General features: G+C 43.6%; 1 protein-coding gene across 1 annotated transcript in view; it reads left to right on the top strand.

Annotated features, from left to right (window-relative positions):
• LOC129945191 (titin-like) overlaps positions 1 to 21,423 on the top strand; it is a 270,413-nt gene that overhangs the window by 220,834 nt on the left and 28,156 nt on the right. The window contains 2 exon segments of the mRNA XM_056054849.1: positions 17 to 19,789; positions 19,926 to 20,141. Coding sequence (XP_055910824.1) covers positions 17 to 19,789; positions 19,926 to 20,141 — 19,989 coding nt within the window.

Here is a 21,423-nt window from a genome sequence, read left to right as displayed (position 1 = left end):
ACATTCTTTCACACAGATACACAAGATACAACAGCCCACACACCAGAACACTCCACACAAGAACAAGACACAACAGCCAGGAATATTACGCTCAACAAAAGGAAACAAACAGAGAAACATATTGACCACCAAATTCACGAACAGGATGAAACGCCACAAAATCTGATGGTCAGCGAACTTCCTGAAGACATCAAAATTATTGAAACAATTTCGGAATACGGAAAACCAATTAAGAAGAGAATACGCACGCGTACAATCAAGAAAATCAAAGGTAGCAAACAAGAACTCACCAAGATTCAGACTGTTGAAGAAGATGACAAACAGCCTGAAACAACAGTAACAGTTGAAGAAGCACCCCTTGACGAAAAACCTGACGAAGTCCAAGAACTTCCAGAGGAAGTCAGAGTTGTTGAGACTATCTCCGAAGAAGGCAAGCCAACCAAGAAGCGAATTCGTACACGTACCATCAAAAAGGTCAAGGGAGGCAAGCAAGAAGTCACGAAGATTGAAACGGTCGAAGAAGATGACAAACAGCCTGAAACAACAGTTACAGTTGAAGAAGCACCTCTTGATGAAAAACCAGACGAAGTCCAAGAACTTCCAGAGGAAGTCAGAGTTGTCGAGACTATCTCCGAAGAAGGCAAGCCAACCAAGAAGCGAATTCGTACACGAACCATCAAAAAGGTCAAGGGAGGCAAGCAAGAAGTCACCAAGATTGAGACTGTCGAAGAAGATGACAAACAGCCTGAAACAACAGTCACAGTTGAAGAAGCACCTCTTGACGAAATTCAAGAACTACCAGAGGAAGTCAGAGTTGTCGAGACTATCTCCGAAGAAGGCAAGCCAACCAAGAAGCGAATTCGTACACGAACCATCAAAAAGGTCAAGGGAGGCAAGCAAGAAGTCACCAAGATTGAGACTGTCGAAGAAGATGACAAACAGCCTGAAACAACAGTCACAGTTGAAGAAGCACCTCTTGACGAAATTCAAGAACTACCAGAGGAAGTCAGAGTTGTCGAGACTATCTCCGAAGAAGGCAAGCCAACCAAGAAGCGAATCCGTACACGTACCATCAAAAAGGTCAAGGGAGGCAAGCAAGAAGTCACCAAGATTGAAACGGTCGAAGAAGATGACAAACAGCCTGAAACAACAGTCACAGTTGAAGAAGCACCTCTTGACGAAATCCAAGAACTACCAGAGGAAATCAGAGTTGTCGAGACTATCTCCGAAGAAGGCAAGCCAACCAAGAAGCGAATTCGTACACGAACCATCAAAAAGGTTAAGGGAGGCAAGCAAGAAGTCACCAAGATTGAAACGGTCGAAGAAGATGACAAACAGCCTGAAACAACAGTCACAGTTGAAGAAGCACCTCTTGACGAAAAACCTGACGAAGTCCAAGAACTTCCAGAGGAAGTCAGAGTTGTCGAGACTATCTCCGAAGAAGGCAAGCCAACCAAGAAGCGAATTCGTACACGTACCATCAAAAAGGTCAAGGGAAGCAAGCAAGAAGTCACCAAGATTGAGACTGTCGAAGAAGATAACAAACAGCCTGAAACAACAGTCACAGTTGAAGAAGCACCTCTTGACGAAATCCAAGAACTTCCAGAGGAAGTCAGAGTTGTCGAGACTATCTCCGAAGAAGGCAAGCCAACCAAGAAGCGAATCCGTACACGTACCATCAAAAAGGTCAAGGGAGGCAAGCAAGAAGTCACGAAGATTGAAACGGTCGAAGAAGATGACAAACAGCCTGAAACAACAGTTACAGTTGAAGAAGCACCTCTTGATGAAAAACCAGACGAAGTCCAAGAACTTCCAGAGGAAGTCAGAGTTGTCGAGACTATCTCCGAAGAAGGCAAGCCAACCAAGAAGCGAATTCGTACACGAACCATCAAAAAGGTCAAGGGAGGCAAGCAAGAAGTCACCAAGATTGAGACTGTCGAAGAAGATGACAAACAGCCTGAAACAACAGTCACAGTTGAAGAAGCACCTCTTGACGAAAACCCTGAAGAAGTCCAAGAACTTCCAGAGGAAGTCAGAGTTGTCGAGACTATCTCTGAAGAAGGCAAGCCAACCAAGAAGCGAATCCGTACACGTACCATCAAAAAGGTCAAGGGAGGCAAGCAAGAAGTCACCAAGATTGAGACTGTCGAAGAAGATGACAAACAGCCTGAAACAACAGTCACAGTTGAAGAAGCACCTCTTGACGAAAAACCTGACGAAGTCCAAGAACTTCCAGAGGAAGTCAGAGTTGTCGAGACTATCTCCGAAGACGGCAAGCCAACCAAGAAGCGAATCCGTACACGTACCATCAAAAAGGTCAAGGGAGGCAAGCAAGAAGTCACCAAGATTCAGACTGTCGAAGAAGATGACAAACAGCCTGAAACAACAGTCACAGTTGTAGAAGCACCTCTTGACGAAAAACCTGACGAAATGCAAGAACTTCCAGAGGAAGTCACAGTCGTCGAGACTATCTCCGAAGAAGGCAAGCCAACCAAGAAGCGAATTCGTACACGTACCATCAAAAAGGTCAAGGGAGGCAAGCAAGAAATCACCAAGATTGAGACTGTCGAAGAAGATGACAAACAGCCTGAAACAACAGTCACAGTTGAAGAAGAACCTCTTGATGAAAAACCAGACGAAGTCCAAGAACTTCCAGAGGAAGTCACAGTTGTCGAGACTATCTCCGAAGAAGGCAAGCCAACCAAGAAGCGAATTCGTACACGTACAATCAAAAAGGTCAAGGGAGGCAAGCAAGAAGTCACCAAGATTGAAACTGTCGAAGAAGATAACAAACAGCCTAAAACAACAGTCACAGTTGAAGAAGCACCTCTTGACGAAAAACCTGACGAAGTCCAAGAACTTCCAGAGGAAGTCAGAGTTGTCGAGACTATCTCCGAAGAAGGCAAGCCAACCAAGAAGCGAATTCGTACACGTACCATAAAAAAGGTCAAGGGAGGCAAGCAAGAAGTCACCAAGATTGAAACGGTCGAAGAAGATGACAAACAGCCTGAAACAACAGTCACAGTTGAAGAAGCACCTCTTGACGAAATCCAAGAAATACCAGAGGAAATCAGAGTTGTCGAGACTATCTCCGAAGAAGGCAAGCCAACCAAGAAGCGAATTCGTACACGCACCATCAAAAAGGTCAAGGGAGGCAAGCAAGAAGTCACCAAGATTGAGACTGTCGAAGAAGATGACAAACAGCCTGAAACAACAGTCACAGTTGAAGAAGCACCTCTTGACGAAAACCCTGAAGAAGTCCAAGAACTTCCAGAGGAAGTCAGAGTTGTCGAGACTATCTCCGAAGAAGGCAAGCCAACCAAGAAGCGAATTCGTACACGTACCATCAAAAAGGTCAAGGGAGGCAAGCAAGAAGTCACCAAGATTGAAACGGTCGAAGAAGATGACAAACAGCCTGAAACAACAGTCACAGTTGAAGAAGCACCTCTTGACGAAATCCAAGAACTTCCAGAGGAAGTCAGAGTTGTCGAGACTATCTCCGAAGAAGGCAAGCCAACCAAGAAGCGAATTCGTACACGTACCATCAAAAAGGTCAAGGGAGGCAAGCAAGAAGTCACCAAGATTGAAACGGTCGAAGAAGATGACAAACAGCCTGAAACAACAGTCACAGTTGAAGAAGCACCTCTTGACGAAATCCAAGAACTTCCAGAGGAAGTCAGAGTTGTCGAGACTATCTCCGAAGAAGGCAAGCCAACCAAGAAGCGAATTCGTACACGAACCATCAAAAAGGTCAAGGGAGGCAAGCAAGAAGTCACCAAGATTGAGACTGTCGAAGAAGATGACAAACAGCCTGAAACAACAGTCACAGTTGAAGAAGCACCTCTTGACGAAATTCAAGAACTACCAGAGGAAGTCAGAGTTGTCGAGACTATCTCCGAAGAAGGCAAGCCAACCAAGAAGCGAATCCGTACACGTACCATTAAAAAGGTCAAGGGAGGCAAGCAAGAAGTCACCAAGATTGAAACGGTCGAAGAAGATGACAAACAGCCTGAAACAACAGTCACAGTTGAAGAAGCACCTCTTGACGAAATCCAAGAACTACCAGAGGAAATCAGAGTTGTCGAGACTATCTCCGAAGAAGGCAAGCCAACCAAGAAGCGAATCCGTACACGAACCATCAAAAAGGTCAAGGGAGGCAAGCAAGAAGTCACCAAGATTGAGACTGTCGAAGAAGATGACAAACAGCCTGAAACAATAGTTACAGTTGAAGAAGCACCTCTTGACGAAATCCAAGAACTTCCAGAGGAAGTCAGAGTTGTCGAGACTATCTCCAAAGAAGGCAAGCCAACCAAGAAGCGAATTCGTACACGAACCATCAAAAAGGTCAAGGGAGGCAAGCAAGAAGTCACCAAGATTGAGACTGTCGAAGAAGATGACAAACAGCCTGAAACAACAGTCACAGTTGAAGAAGCACCTCTTGACGAAATTCAAGAACTACCAGAGGAAGTCAGAGTTGTCGAGACTATCTCCGAAGAAGGCAAGCCAACCAAGAAGCGAATCCGTACACGCACCATTAAAAAGGTCAAGGGAGGCAAGCAAGAAGTCACCAAGATTGAGACGGTCGAAGAAGATGACAAACAGCCTGAAACAACAGTCACAGTTGAAGAAGCACCTCTTGACGAAAAACCTGACGAAGTCCAAGAGCTTCCAGAGGAAGTCAGAGTTGTCGAGACTATCTCTGAAGAAGGCAAGCCAACCAAGAAACGAATTCGTACCCGTACAATCAAAAAGGTCAAGGGTGGCAAGCAAGAAGTCACCAAGATTGAGACGGTCGAAGAAGATGACAAACAGCCTGAAACAACAGTCACAGTTGAAGAAGCACCTCTTGACGAAATCCAAGAACTCCCAGAGGAAGTCAGAGTTGTCGAGACTATCTCCGAAGAAGGCAAGCCAACCAAGAAGCGAATCCGTACACGTACCATAAAAAAGGTCAAGGGAGGCAAGCAAGAAGTCACCAAGATTCAGACTGTTGAAGAAGATGACAAACAGCCTGAAACAACTGTCACAGTTATAGAAGCACCTCTTGACGAAAAACCTGACGAAGTCCAAGAACTTCCAGAGGAAGTCAGAGTTGTCGAGACTATCTTCGAAGAAGGCAAGCCAACCAAGAAGCGAATTCGTACACGTACAATCAAAAAGGTCAAGGGAGGCAAGCAAGAAGTCACCAAGATTGAGACTGTCGAAGAAGATGACAAACAGCCTGAAACAATAGTCACAGTTGAAGAAGCACCTCTTGACGAAATCCAAGAACTTCCAGAGGAAGTCAGAGTTGTCGAGACTATCTCCGAAGAAGGCAAGCCAACCAAGAAGCGAATTCGTACACGAACCATCAAAAAGGTCAAGGGAGGCAAGCAAGAAGTCACCAAGATTGAAACGGTCGAAGAAGATGACAAACAGCCTGAAACAACAGTCACAGTTGAAGAAGCACCTCTTGACGAAAAACCTGACGAAGTCCAAGAACTTCCAGAGGAAGTAAGAGTTGTCGAGACTATCTCCGAAGAAGGCAAGCCAACCAAGAAGCGAATTCGTACACGTACCATCAAAAAGGTCAAGGGAGGCAAGCAAGAAGTCACCAAGATTGAAACGGTCGAAGAAGATGACAAACAACCTGAAACAACAGTCACAGTTAAAGAAGCACCTCTTGACGAAATCCAAGAACTTCCAGAGGAAGTCAGAGTTGTCGAGACTATCTCCGAAGAAGGCAAGCCAACCAAGAAGCGAATCCGTACACGTACCATTAAAAAGGTCAAGGGAGGCAAGCAAGAAGTCACCAAGATTGAAACGGTCGAAGAAGATGACAAACAGCCTGAAACAACAGTCACAGTTGAAGAAGTACCTCTTGACGAAATCCAAGAACTACCAGAGGAAATCAGAGTTGTCGACACTATCTCCGAAGAAGGCAAGCCAACCAAGAAGCGAATCCGTACACGAACCATTAAAAAGGTCAAGGGAGGCAAGCAAGAAGTCACCAAGATTGAGACTGTCGAAGAAGATGACAAACAGCCTGAAACAACAGTCACAGTTGAAGAAGCACCTCTTGACGAAATCCAAGAACTTCCAGAGGAAGTCAGAGTTGTCGAGACTATCTCCGAAGAAGGCAAGCCAACCAAGAAGCGAATTCGTACACGAACCATCAAAAAGGTCAAGGGAGGCAAGCAAGAAGTCACCAAGATTGAAACGGTCGAAGAAGATGACAAACAGCCTGAAACAACAGTCACAGTTGAAGAAGCACCTCTTGACGAAAAACCTGACGAAGTCCAAGAACTTCCAGAGGAAGTCAGAGTTGTCGAGACTATCTCCGAAGAAGGCAAGCCAACCAAGAAGCGAATTCGTACACGTACCATCAAAAAGGTCAAGGGAGGCAAGCAAGAAGTCACCAAGATTGAGACTGTCGAAGAAGATGACAAACAGCCTGAAACAACAGTCACAGTTGAAGAAGCAATTCTTGACGAAATCCAAGAACTTCCAGAGGAAGTCAGAGTTGTCGACACTATCTCCGAAGAAGGCAAGCCAACCAAGAAGCGAATTCGTACACGAACCATCAAAAAGGTCAAGGGAGGCAAGCAAGAAGTCACCAAGATTGAAACGGTCGAAGAAGATGACAAACAGCCTGAAACAACAGTCACAGTTGAAGAAGCACCTCTTGAAGAAATCCAAGAACTACCAGAGGAAGTCAGAGTTGTCGAGACTATCTCCGAAGAAGGCAAGCCAACCAAGAAGCGAATCCGTACACGTACCATTAAAAAGGTCAAGGGAGGCAAGCAAGAAGTCACCAAGATTGAAACGGTCGAAGAAGATGACAAACAGCCTGAAACAACAGTCACAGTTGAAGAAGCACCTCTTGACGAAATCCAAGAACTCCCAGAGGAAGTCAGAGTTGTCGAGACTATCTCCGAAGAAGGCAAGCCAACCAAGAAGCGAATCCGTACACGAACCATCAAAAAGGTCAAGGGAGGCAAGCAAGAAGTCACCAAGATTGAGACTGTCGAAGAAGATGACAAACAGCCTGAAACAGCAGTCACAGTTGAAGAAGCACCTCTTGACGAAATCCAAGAACTTCCAGAGGAAGTCAGAGTTGTCGAGACTATCTCCGAAGAAGGCAAGCCAACCAAGAAGCGAATTCGTACACGAACCATCAAAAAGGTCAAGGGAGGCAAGCAAGAAGTCACCAAGATTGAAACGGTCGAAGAAGATGACAAACAGCCTGAAACAACAGTCACAGTTGAAGAAGCACCTCTTGACGAAAAACCTGACGAAGTCCAAGAACTTCCAGAGGAAGTCAGAGTTGTCGAGACTATCTCCGAAGAAGGCAAGCCAACCAAGAAGCGAATTCGTACACGTACAATCAAAAAGGTCAAGGGTGGCAAGCAGGAAGTCACCAAGATTGAGACTGTCGAAGAAGATGACAAACTTCCTGAAACAACAGTCACAGTTGAAGAAGCACCTCTTGACGAAATCCAAGAACTTCCAGAGGAAGTCAGAGTTGTCGAGACTATCTCCGAAGAAGGCAAGCCAACCAAGAAACGAATTCGTACACGTACAATCAAAAAGGTGAAGGGTGGCAAGCAGGAAGTCACCAAGATTGAGACGGTCGAGGAAGATGACAAACAGCCTGAAACAACAGTCACAGTTGAAGAAGCACCTCTTGACGAAAAACCTGACGAAGTCCAAGAGCTTCCAGAGGAAGTCAGAGTTGTTGAGACTATCTCTGAAGAAGGCAAGCCAACCAAGAAACGAATTCGTACACGTACAATCAAAAAGGTCAAGGGTGGCAAGCAAGAAGTCACCAAGATTGAGACGGTCGAAGAAGATGACAAACAGCCTGAAACAACAGTCACAGTTGAAGAAGCACCTCTTGACGAAAACCCTGAAGAAGTCCAAGAACTTCCAGAGAAAGTCAGAGTTGTCGAGACTATCTCCGAAGAAGGCAAGCCAACCAAGAAGCGAATCCGTACACGTACCATCAAAAAGGTCAAGGGAGGCAAGCAAGAAGTCACCAAGATTGAGACTGTCGAAGAAGATGACAAACAGCCTGAAACAACAGTCACAGTTGAAGAAGCACCTCTTGACGAAAAACCTGACGAAGTCCAAGAACTTCCAGAGGAAGTCAGAGTTGTCGAGACTATCTCTGAAGAAGGCAAGCCAACTAAGAAGCGAATCCGTACACGTACCATCAAGAAGGTCAAGGGAGGCAAGCAAGAAGTCACCAAGATTGAGACTGTCGAAGAAGATGACAAACAGCCTGAAACAACAGTCACAGTTGAAGAAGCACCTCTTGACGAAATCCAAGAACTTCCAGAGGAAGTCAGAGTTGTCGAGACTATCTCTGAAGAAGGCAAGCCAACTAAGAAGCGAATCCGTACACGTACCATCAAAAAGGTCAAGGGTGGCAAGCAAGAAGTTACCAAGATTGAGACGGTCGAAGAAGATGACAAACAGCCTGAAACAACAGTCACAGTTGAAGAAGCACCTCTTGACGAAAAACCTGACGAAGTCGAAGAACTTCCAGAGGAAGTAAGAGTTGTGGAGACTATCTCCGAAGAAGGCAAGCCAACCAAGAAGCGAATTCGTACACGTACCATCAAAAAGGTCAAGGGAGGTAAGCAAGAAGTCACCAAGATTGAGACGGTCGAAGAAGATGAAAACCAACCTGAAACAACTGTCACAGTTAAAGAAGCACCTCTTGATGAAAAACCTGACGAAGTCCAAGAATTTTCAGAGGAAGTCAGGGTTGTCGAGACTATCTCCGAAGAAGGCAAGCCAACCAAGAAGCGAATTCGTACACGTACAATCAAAAAGGTCAAGGGTGGCAAGCAGGAAATTACCAAGATTGAGACTGTCGAAGAAGATGACAAACAGCCTGAAACAACAGTCACAGTTGAAGAAGCACCTCTTGACGAAATCCAAGAACTTCCAGAGGAAGTCAGACTTGTCGAGACTATCTCCGAAGAAGGCAAGCCAACCAAGAAACGAATTCGTACACGTACAATCAAAAAGGTCAAGGGTGGAAAGCAAGAAGTCACCAAGATTGAGACGATCGAAGAAGATGACAAACAGCCTGAAACAACAGTCACAGTTGAAGAAGCACCTCTTGACGAAAAACCTGACGAAGTCCAAGAACTTCCAGAGGAAGTCAGAGTTGTCGAGACTATCTCTGAAGAAGGCAAGCCAACCAAGAAACGAATTCGTACACGTACAATCAAAAAGGTCAAGGGTGGCAAGCAGGAAGTCACCAAGATTGAGACGGTCGAGGAAGATGACAAACAGCCTGAAACAACAGTCACAGTTGAAGAAGCACCTCTTGATGAAAAACCTGACGAAGTCCAAGAACTTCCAGAGGAAGTCAGAGTTGTCGAATTTATCTCCGAAGAAGGCAAGCCAACCAAGAAGCGAATCCGTACACGTACCATCAAAAAGGTCAAGGGAGGCAAGCAGGAAGTCACCAAGATTGAGACGGTCGAAGAAGATGACAAACATCCTGAAACAATAGTCACAGTTGAAGAAGCACCTCTTGATGAGAAACCTGACAAAGTCCAAGAACTTCCAGAGGAAGTAAGAGTTGTCGAATTTATCTCCGAAGAAGGCAAGCCAACCAAGAAGCGAATCCGTACACGTACCATCAAAAAGGTCAAGGGTGGCAAGCAGGAAGTCACCAAGATTGAGACGGTCGAGGAAGATGACAAACAGCCTGAAACAACAGTCACAGTTGAAGAAGCACCTCTTGATGAAAAACGTGACGAAGTCCAAGAACTTCCAGAGGAAGTCAGAGTTGTCGAAACTATCTCCGAAGAAGGCAAGCCAACCAAGAAGCGAATCCGTACACGTACCATCAAAAAGGTCAAGGGAGGCAAGCAAGAAGTCACCAAGATTGAGACGGTCGAAGAAGATGACAAACAACCTGAAACAACAGTCACAGTTGAAGAAGCACCTCTTGACGAAAAACCTGACGAAGTCCAAGAACTTCCAGAGGAAGTCAGAGTTGTCGAGACTATCTCCGAAGAAGGCAAGCCAACCAAGAAACGAATTCGTACACGTACAATCAAAAAGGTCAAGGGTGGCAAGCAGGAAGTCACCAAGATTGAGACGGTCGCGGAAGATGACAAACATCCTGAAACAACAGTCACAGTTGAAGAAGCACCTCTTGATGAGAAACCTGACAAAGTCCAAGAACTTCCAGAGGAAGTAAGAGTTGTCGAATTTATCTCCGAAGAAGGCAAGCCAACCAAGAAGCGAATCCGTACACGTACCATCAAAAAGGTCAAGGGAGGCAAGCAGGAAGTCACCAAGATTGAGACGGTCGAAGAAGATGACAAACAACCTGAAACAACAGTCACAGTTGAAGAAGCACCTCTTGACGAAAAACCTGACGAAGTCCAAGAACTTCCAGAGGAAGTCAGAGTTGTCGAGACTATCTCCGAAGAAGGCAAGCCAACCAAGAAACGAATTCGTACACGTACAATCAAAAAGGTCAAGGGTGGCAAGCAGGAAGTCACCAAGATTGAGACGGTCGAGGAAGATGACAAACATCCTGAAACAACAGTCACAGTTGAAGAAGCACCTCTTGATGAGAAACCTGACAAAGTCCAAGAACTTCCAGAGGAAGTAAGAGTTGTCGAATTTATCTCCGAAGAAGGCAAGCCAACCAAGAAGCGAATCCGTACACGTACCATCAAAAAGGTCAAGGGTGGCAAGCAGGAAATCACCAAGATTGAGACGGTCGAGGAAGATGACAAACAGGCTGAAACAACAGTCACAGTTGAAGAAGCACCTCTTGATGAAAAACCTGACGAAGTCCAAGAACTTCCAGAGGAAGTCAAAATTGTCGAGACTATCTCCGAAGAAGGCAAGCCAACCAAGAAACGAATTCGTACACGTACAATCAAAAAGGTCAAGGGTGGAAAGCAAGAAGTCACCAAGATTGAGACTGTCGAAGAAGATGACAAACAGCCTGAAACAACAGTCACAGTTGAAGTAGCACCTCTTGACAAAAAGCCTGATGAAATGCAAGAACTTCCAGAGGAAGTCAGAGTTGTCGAGACTATCTCCGAAGAAGGCAAGCCAACCAAGAAACGAATCCGTACACGTACCATCAAAAAGGTCAAGGGAGGCAAGCAAGAAGTCACCAAGATTGAAACTGTCGAAGAAGATGACAAACAACCTGAAACAACAGTCACAGTTGAAGAAGTACCTCTTGACGAAAAACCTAACGAAGTCCAAGAACTTCCAGAGGAAGTCAGAGTTGTCGAGACTATCTCCGAAGAAGGCAAGCCAACCAAGAAGCGAATCCGTACACGTACCATCAAAAAGGTCAAGGGAGGCAAGCAAGAAGTCACCAAGATTGAGACGGTCGAAGAAGATGACAAACAGCCTGAAACAACAGTTACAGTTGAAGAAGCACCTCTTGACGAAAACCCTGATGAAGTCCAAGAATTTCCAGAAGAAGTTAGAGTTGTCGAGACTATCTCGGAAGAAGGCAAGCCAACCAAGAAGCGAATCCGTACACGTACTATCAAAAAGGTCAAGGGAGGCAAGCAAGAAGTCACCAAGATTGAGACGGTCGAAGAAGATGACAAACAGCCTGAAACAACAGTTACAGTTGAAGAAGCACCTCTTGACGAAAAACCTGATGAAGTCCAAGAACTTCCAGAAGAAGTCAGAGTTGTCGAGACTATCTCCGAAGAAGGCAAGCCAACCAAGAAGCGAATCCGTACACGTACCATCAAAAAGGTCAAGGGAGGCAAGCAAGAAGTCACCAAGATTGAGACGGTCGAAGAAGATGACAAACAGCCTGAAACAACAGTTACAGTTGAAGAAGCACCTCTTGACGAAAAACCTGATGAAGTCCAAGAACTTCCAGAAGAAGTCAGAGTTGTCGAGACTATCTCCGAAGAAGGCAAGCCAACCAAGAAGCGAATCCGTACACGTACCATCAAAAAGGTCAAGGGAGGCAAGCAAGAAATCACCAAGATTGAGACGGTCGAAGAAGATGACAAACAGCCTGAAACAACAGTTACAGTTGAAGAAGCACCTCTTGACGAAATCCAAGAACTTCCAGAGGAAGTAAGAGTTGTCGAAACTATCTCCGAAGAAGGCAAGCCAACCAAGAAGCGTATCCGTACACGTACCATCAAAAAGGTCAAGGGAGGCAAGCAAGAAGTCACCAAGATTGAGACGGTCGAAGAAGATGACAAACAACCTGAAACAACAGTCACAGTTGAAGAAGCACCTCTTGACGAAAAACCTGACGAAGTCCAAGAACTTCCAGAGGAAGTCAGAGTCGTCGAGACTATTTCCGAAGAAGGCAAGCCAACCAAGAAACGAATCCGTACACGTACAATCAAAAAGGTCAAGGGTGGCAAGCAGGAAGTCACCAAGATTGAGACAGTCGAGGAAGATGGCAAACAGCCTGAAACAACAGTCACAGTTGAAGAAGAACCTCTTGATGAAAAACCAGACGAAGTCCAAGAACTTCCAGAGGAAGTCAGAGTTGTCGAGACAATCTCCGAAGAAGGCAAGCCAACCAAGAAACGAATTCGTACACGTACAATCAAAAAGGTCAAGGGTGGCAAGCAGGAAGTCACCAAGATTGAGACGGTCGAGGAAGATGACAAACAGCCTGAAACAACAGTCACAGTTGAAGAAGCACCTCTTGACGAAATCCAAGAACTTCCAGAGGAAGTAAGAGTTGTCGAGACTATCTCCGAAGAAGGCAAGCCAACCAAGAAGCGAATCCGTACACGTACCATCAAAAAGGTCAAGGGAGGCAAGCAAGAAGTCACCAAGATTGAAACGGTCGAAGAAGATGACAAACAGCCTGAAACAACAGTCACAGTTGAAGAAGCACCTCTTGACGAAATCCAAGAACTTCCAGAGGAAGTCAGAGTTGTCGAGACTATCTCCGAAGAAGGCAAGCCAACCAAGAAGCGAATTCGTACACGAACCATCAAAAAGGTCAAGGGAGGCAAGCAAGAAGTCACCAAGATTGAAACGGTCGAAGAAGATGACAAACAGCCTGAAACAACAGTCACAGTTGAAGAAGCACTCCTTGACGAAAAACCTGACGAAGTCCAAGAACTTCCAGAGGAAGTCAGAGTTGTCGAGACTATCTCCGAAGAAGGCAAGCCAACCAAGAAGCGAATTCGTACACGTACTATCAAAAAGGTCAAGGGAGGCAAGCAAGAAGTCACCAAGATTGAGACGGTCGAAGAAGATGACAAACAGCCTGAAACAACAGTTACAGTTGAAGAAGCACCTCTTGACGAAATCCAAGAACTTCCAGAGGAAGTCAGAGTTGTCGAAACTATCTCCGAAGAAGGCAAGCCAACCAAGAAGCGAATTCGTACACGTACTATCAAAAAGGTCAAGGGAGGCAAGCAAGAAGTCACCAAGATTGAGACGGTCGAAGAAGATGACAAACAGCCTGAAACAACAGTTACAGTTGAAGAAGCACCTCTTGACGAAATCCAAGAACTTCCAGAGGAAGTCAGAGTTGTCGAAACTATCTCCGAAGAAGGCAAGCCAACCAAGAAGCGAATCCGTACACGTACCATCAAAAAGGTGAAGGGTGGCAAGCAAGAAGTCACCAAGATTGAGACGGTCGAGGAAGATGACAAACAGCCTGAAACAACAGCTACAGTTGAAGAAGCACCTCTTGACGAAATCCAAGAACTTCCAGAGGAAGTCAGAGTTGTCGAAACTATCTCCGAAGAAGGCAAGCCAACCAAGAAGCGAATCCGTACACGTACCATCAAAAAGGTCAAGGGAGGCAAGCAAGAAGTCACCAAGATTGAGACGGTCGAGGAAGATGACAAACAGCCTGAAACAATAGTCACAGTTGAAGAAGCTCCTCTTGATGAAAAACCAGACGAAGTCCAAGAACTTCCAGAGGAAGTCAGAGTTGTCGAGACTATCTCCGAAGAAGGCAAGCCAACCAAGAAGCGAATTCGTACACGTACCATCAAAAAGGTCAAGGGAGGCAAGCAAGAAGTCACCAAGATTGAGACGGTCGAAGAAGATGACAAACAGTCTGAAACAACAGTTACAGTTGAAGAAGCACCTCTTGACGAAATCCAAGAACTTCCAGAGGAAGTCAGAGTTGTCGAAACTATCTCCGAAGAAGGCAAGCCAACCAAGAAGCGAATTCGTACACGTACTATCAAAAAGGTCAAGGGAGGCAAGCAAGAAGTCACCAAGATTGAGACGGTCGAAGAAGATGACAAACAGCCTGAAACAACAGTTACAGTTGAAGAAGCACCTCTTGACGAAATCCAAGAGCTTCCAGAGGAAGTCAGAGTTGTCGAAACTATCTCCAAAGAAGGCAAGCCAACCAAGAAGCGAATCCGTACACGTACCATCAAAAAGGTCATGGGAGGCAAGCAAGAAGTCACCAAGATTGAGACGGTCGAAGAAGATGACAAACAACCTGAAACAACAGTCACAGTTGAAGAAGCACCTCTTGACGAAAAACCTGACGAAGTCCAAGAACTTCCAGAGGAAGTCAGAGTCGTCGAGACTATTTCCGAAGAAGGCAAGCCAACCAAGAAACGAATTCGTACACGTACCATCAAAAAGATCAAGGGAGGCAAGCAGGAAGTCACCAAGATTGAGACGGTCGAAGAAGATGACAAACAGCCTCAAACAACAGTCACAGTTGAAGAAGCACCTCTTGATGAAAAACCTGACGAAGTCCAAGAACTTCCAGAGGAAGTAAGAGTTGTCGAGACTATCTCCGAAGAAGGCAAGCCAACCAAGAAGCGAATCCGTACACGTACCATCAAAAAGGTCAAGGGAGGCAAGCAAGAAGTCACCAAGATTGAGACGGTCGAGGAAGATGACAAACAACCTGAAACAACAGTCACAGTTGAAGAAGCACCTCTTGACGAAAAACCTGACGAAGTCCAAGAACTTCCAGAGGAAGTCAGAGTTGTCGAAACTATTTCCGAAGAAGGCAAGCCAACCAAGAAACGAATTCGTACACGTACAATCAAAAAGGTCAAGGGTGGCAAGCAGGAAGTCACCAAGATTGAGACGGTCGAGGAAGATGACAAACAGCCTGAAACAACAGTTACAGTTGAAGAAGCACCTCTTGATGAAAAGCCAGACGAAGTCCAAGAACTCCCAGAGGAAGTCACAGTCGTCGAGACTATCTCCGAAGAAGGCAAGCCAACCAAGAAGCGAATTCGTACACGTACAATCAAAAAGGTCAAGGGAGGCAAGCAAGAAGTCACCAAGATTGAGACTGTCGAAGAAGATGACAAACAGCCTGAAACAACAGTCACAGTTGAAGAAGCACCTCTTGATGAAAAACCTGACGAATTCCAAGAACTTCCAGAGGAAGTCAGAGTTGTCGAGACTATCTCCGAAGAAGGCAAGCCAACCAAGAAGCGAATTCGTACACGTACCATCAAAAAGGTCAAGGGAGGTAAGCAAGAAGTCACCAAGATTGAGACGGTCGAAGAAGATGACAAACAGCCTGAAACAACAGTCACAGTTGAAGAAGCACCTCTTGACGAGAAACCTGACGAAGTCCAAGAACTTCCAGAAGAAGTCAGAGTTGTCGAGACTATCTCCGAAGAAGGCAAGCCAACCAAGAAGCGAATCCGTACACGTACCATCAAAAAGGTCAAGGGAGACAAGCAAGAAGTCACCAAGATTGAGACGGTCGAAGAAGATGACAAACAGCCTGAAACAACAGTCACAGTTGAAGAAGCACCTCTTGACGAAAAACCTGACGAAGTCCAAGAACTTCCAGAGGAAGTCAGAGTTGTCGAAACTATTTCCGAAGAAGGCAAGCCAACCAAGAAACGAATTCGTACACGTACCATCAAAAAGATCAAGGGAGGCAAGCAGGAAGTCACCAAGATTGAGACGGTCGAAGAAGATGACAAACAGCCTCAAACAACAGTCACAGTTGAAGAAGCACCTCTTGATGAAAAACCTGACGAAGTCCACGAACTTCCAGAGGAAGTCAGAGTTGTCGAGACTATCTCCGAAGAAGGCAAGCCAACCAAGAAGCGAATTCGTACACGTACCATCAAAAAGGTCAAGGGAGGTAAGCAAGAAGTCACCAAGATTGAGACGGTCGAAGAAGATGACAAACAGCCTGAAACAACAGTCACAGTTGAAGAAGCACCTCTTGACGAGAAACCTGACGAAGTCCAAGAACTTCCAGAAGAAGTCAGAGTTGTCGAGACTATCTCCGAAGAAGGCAAGCCAACCAAGAAGCGAATCCGTACACGTACCATCAAAAAGGTCAAGGGAGGCAAGCAAGAAGTCACCAAGATTGAGACGGTCGAAGAAGATGACAAACAGCCTGAAACAACAGTCACAGTTAAAGAAGCACCTCTTGACGAAAAACCTGACGAAGTCCAAGAACTTCCAGAGGAAGTCAGAGTTGTCGAAACTATTTCCGAAGAAGGCAAGCCAACCAAGAAACGAATTCGTACACGTACAATCAAAAAGGTCAAGGGTGGCAAGCAGGAAGTCACCAAGATTGAGACGGTCGAGGAAGATGACAAACAGCCTGAAACAACAGTTACAGTTGAAGAAACACCTCTTGATGAAAAGCCAGACGAAGTCCAAGAACTCCCAGAGGAAGTCACAGTCGTCGAGACTATCTCCGAAGAAGGCAAGCCAACCAAGAAGCGAATTCGTACACGTACCATCAAAAAGGTCAAGGGAGGTAAGCAAGAAGTCACCAAGATTGAGACGGTCGAAGAAGATGACAAACAGCCTGAAACAACAGTCACAGTTGAAGAAGCACCTCTTGACGAGAAACCTGACGAAGTCCAAGAACTTCCAGAAGAAGTCAGAGTTGTCGAGACTATCTCCGAAGAAGGCAAGCCAACCAAGAAGCGAATCCGTACACGTACCATCAAAAAGGTCAAGGGAGGCAAGCAAGAAGTCACCAAGATTGAGACGGTCGAAGAAGATGACAAACAGCCTGAAACAACAGTCACAGTTAAAGAAGCACCTCTTGACGAAAAACCTGACGAAGTCCAAGAACTTCCAGAGGAAGTCAGAGTTGTCGAAACTATTTCCGAAGAAGGCAAGCCAACCAAGAAACGAATTCGTACACGTACAATCAAAAAGGTCAAGGGTGGCAAGCAGGAAGTCACCAAGATTGAGACGGTCGAGGAAGATGACAAACAGCCTGAAACAACAGTCACAGTTGAAGAAGCACCTCTTGACGAGAAACCTGACGAAGTCCAAGAACTTCCAGAAGAAGTCAGAGTTGTCGAGACTATCTCCGAAGAAGGCAAGCCAACCAAGAAGCGAATTCGTACACGTACAATCAAAAAGGTCAAGGGAGGCAAGCAAGAAGTCACCAAGATTGAGACTGTCGAAGAAGAAGGCAAACAGGCTGAAACAACAGTCACAGTTGAAGAAGCACCTCTTGATGAAAAACCTGACGAAGTCCAAGAACTTCCAGAGGAAGTCAGAGTTGTCGAGACTATCTCCGAAGAAGGCAAGCCAACCAAGAAGCGAATCCGTACACGTACCATCAAAAAGTTGAAGGGTGGCAAGCAAGAAGTCACCAAGATTGAGACGGTCGAGGAAGATGACAAACAGCCTGAAACAACAGTCACAGTTGAAGAAGCACCTCTTGATGAAAAACCTGACGAAGTCCAAGAACTTCCAGAGGAAGTCAGAGTTGTCGAGACTATCTCCGAAGAAGGCAAGCCAACCAAGAAGCGAATTCGTACACGTACCATCAAAAAGGTCAAGGGAGGCAAGCAAGAAGTCACCAAGATTGAGACGGTCGAAGAAGATGACAAACAGCCTGAAACAACAGTCACAGTTGAAGAAGCACCTCTTGACGAAAAACCTGACGAAGTCCAAGAACTTCCAGAGGAAGTCAGAGTTGTCGAGACTATCTCCGAAGAAGGCAAGCCAATCAAAAAGCGAATTCGTACACGTACTATCAAAAAGGTCAAGGGAGGCAAGCAAGAAGTCACCAAGATTGAGACGGTCGAGGAAGATGACAAACAGCCTGAAACAACAGTTACAGTGGAAGAAGCACCTCTTGATGAAAAACCGGACGAAGTCCAAGAACTTCCAGAAGAAGTAAGAGTTGTCGAGACTATCTCCCAAGAAGGCAAGCCAATCAAAAAGCGAATTCGTACACGTACCATCAAAAAGGTCAAGGGTGGCAAGCAGGAAGTCACCAAGATTGAGACGGTCGAGGAAGATGACAAACAGCCTGAAACAACAGTCACAGTTGAAGAAGCACCTCTTGACGAAAAACCTGACGAAGTCCAAGAACTTCCAGAGGAAGTCAGGGTTGTCGAATTTATCTCCGAAGAAGGCAAGCCAACCAAGAAGCGAATCCGTACACGTACCATCAAAAAGGTCAAGGGAGGCAAGCAAGAAGTCACCAAGATTGAGACGGTCGAAGAAGATGACAAACAGCCTGAAACAACAGTCACAGTTGAAGAAGCACCTCTTGACGAAAAACCTGACGAAGTCCAAGAACTTCCAGAGGAAGTCACAGTTGTCGAGACTATCTCCGAAGAAGGCAAGCCAACCAAGAAGCGAATTCGTACACGTACAATCAAAAAGGTCAAGGGAGGCAAGCAAGAAGTCACCAAGATTGAAACTGTCGAAGAAGATGACAAACTTCCTGAAACAACAGTTACGGTTCAAGAAGTACCTCTGGACGAAAAACTTGACGAAGAGGAATTTTTGGTCACTCAAGGAGATAAACCGAAAGATCTTCAAAAAGAAAATATTACTCAAGAAAGATTAAAAAAGAGAATTCGTTTGCGTAAACCTGCTGATGATGTGTTGGTTCAAGAGCTTCCGGAAAGAAAATCATTTATTTTTTCAAAAACTGATGATGGTGTTCCTACAAAAACTGTTATTAAAACTAAAATTATCAAAAAGACTGCTGGTGATAAGCAGGAGATTACCAAGATACAAACTGTTGAAGAATTTGAAAAAATTCCTGTTACAACTGTTACTGTGGAAGAATTCATGAAACCGTTCCCAGAAATTCCAGATAAAACTGAAACTCCTGTAGTGGAATTACCCCAGGAAGAATCTACAGTTGTTGTTGTTGATGACCATACTGGTCTGGAGAAAAAAATTACCACCAAAAAACGTATCATAAAGAAACCAAAAGGTGAACAAGTTGAGCAAACTGAAATAAAAACTGTTGAAGAAGAAGGCTTTGAACCTGAATTTTTTGTAACAATAACTGAAGAACTTAAGTCGGACGAAACCGTTTCGCAACCAGATGTTATAGAATCATTTGAATTGCCTGAAGAAGTGACAATAATTGAGGGAAAAACACCAGAAGGAAAACCGAAAAAGACAACAATTAAAACAAGGTCTATTAAAAAACGTGTTGGAGAAATCGACGAAATAACCAAAATTCAATTTGTCGAAGAAGATAACAAAGAAATTCCATACACTTCAGTGCACATTGAAGAAGTTCACCCGGAAGATGAAATTCTTAACATACCTGTAACTATTGAAGAACTTCCTGAAGAAATAGCCATATCTGAAATAACTACCGACAATGACAAAAAACCAAAAAAGAAAACTGTTAAAACGCGCACCTTTAAAAAGGATCAATCGCCGCAGCTGCCAGAGGTCTATCAAATTCAAACCATCGAAGAAGAAGGCAAAGAACCTATTTCACTTGTTCGTGTTGTAAGTGATGACACTATTGCTGATATAATCGATATTCGTTTATTGGACGACGATAAAACACAAAAACCGAAAACACCCAAACACTTAAAACACAAAACACAACTTAAAGATGGTAAGAGATTTAATTTGCTTCGCATAATACAAATTCAATATTTGTAGAATAAACTAAATTTCAAAATACAAAACAAAAAAAACTATTTATAACTTCAATATACTTTACTACATTTTATATTTCACAAATAAAACAGAAGAAACTCCTAAATCCGAAGACACTGAAAAGCCAGTTTACATTACAACATTCAAATCAGTGCAAGGTGAAGACGGCCAACCAATTATCCAAACAGAAAACAAAAAACTCACCACAGAAGAAGGCTTCACTGTTGAGGAAGTACTTAGTGATACTGAGTATGTTGCCGAAGCTCAAAAGACAAATGTCGAAATAGTTGAGGTCAACGATGTAAATGGTAAGTTTTTGAATTGCAATTATTTTTTTCTAACACTTAGTTTTTAATTGAATGCCATTGGGTTTTTATTTTAAAGCACTTGAATTATAATTTGATTGCATTCAGTAAAGTGCACTGATAATGTAGAAATTTGATATCACAGAAGAGACTTCTAGGAAACATTCAAGATTACAAGGAATTTCATTTTAAGCAATCTTAACAAAATCATAATACTTGTTAATCTTATACAAATTTATTTGATGAAGAAGTGCTTTTGTATTCCTACAAATTAAATCTCTTTAAAAATAATTGTGTCCGATTTTTCAACTTTCATATTTTTCTGACCAAATGTAAAAGAAAAGATTGCTTAAGTTAATTCTAATCAACATTTGTTTACTTTTCCATAACAGTTTTTGGAAATAGCTTAAATTGTATCCATAATTTTGTTTTTATGCCTCAAGAGTTATTTAACTTTTGACTTGAAAATACAAATTTTAATGAAGCCTTGAATATCTTGTTTTTCCCAAGAAAAAGTCAGAAACGATCAAAAATCTCTACTTATAAGCATAAACAACATATCAAATCTCTACATAAAAAAAAAATACAAATCAAAACAAACTTTATAAACACAAAAATAAAGTGAATAAAAGACCAACAAAATTATATTAAATTTAAACCATACAAGTTCATTGCAAAACAAAATGATCCTTTTTAACTTGAAAAATGCAAAGTAATGCACAAATAACTAAGTTATTTCAACACAATGAAAATTTACTAACAAGTAGTACGTTTACGTAATCAAAGTAAATAAATATTATCATAAGTTTTTTGAATAAATCGTATTACTCATGTGTATTTGTTTTAAAATCACGAAAATGCATTGATTTAAATAAGTTTGAAAAAAAATAATATTTTTAAAAGTGTATTTTGAAAAAATTAAAAGAAATACTTGAGTATTTTTGTAAGTTCTTTAGATTGATATAATTCTCATGGAGAAATAGGCTTCTTCAAACCCCCGAATGTAAAATTGTAGGTGCAATTTATTCTCTAGGCCCGTTCGCTACAAGTTAGGAATTAAGTCAGTTGTATCTTTTAAACTCTGGTTTCATTGGTCAAATTGTCAAGAAAACATTGTTAATTTTTACTTATGGAACATTGACAGTTGACAGTTGACCATTAAAAGCATTTTTTAATTTACACTGACCAAATACCTTAACTGTACCGAATCTGTCCTAAACTAGTACAATTAGGTGTGTTTTAAGGGAACATCGTAAAATTTACACTTCGTTGAGAAAAACACAAT

Source organism: Eupeodes corollae, chromosome 2, assembly GCF_945859685.1.
Source record: "Eupeodes corollae chromosome 2, idEupCoro1.1, whole genome shotgun sequence".
Taxonomy (NCBI): Eukaryota; Metazoa; Arthropoda; class Insecta; order Diptera; family Syrphidae; genus Eupeodes; species Eupeodes corollae.
Note: the sequence above shows the minus strand (reverse complement) of the source record. Positions and strands in the feature narration are given on the sequence as shown.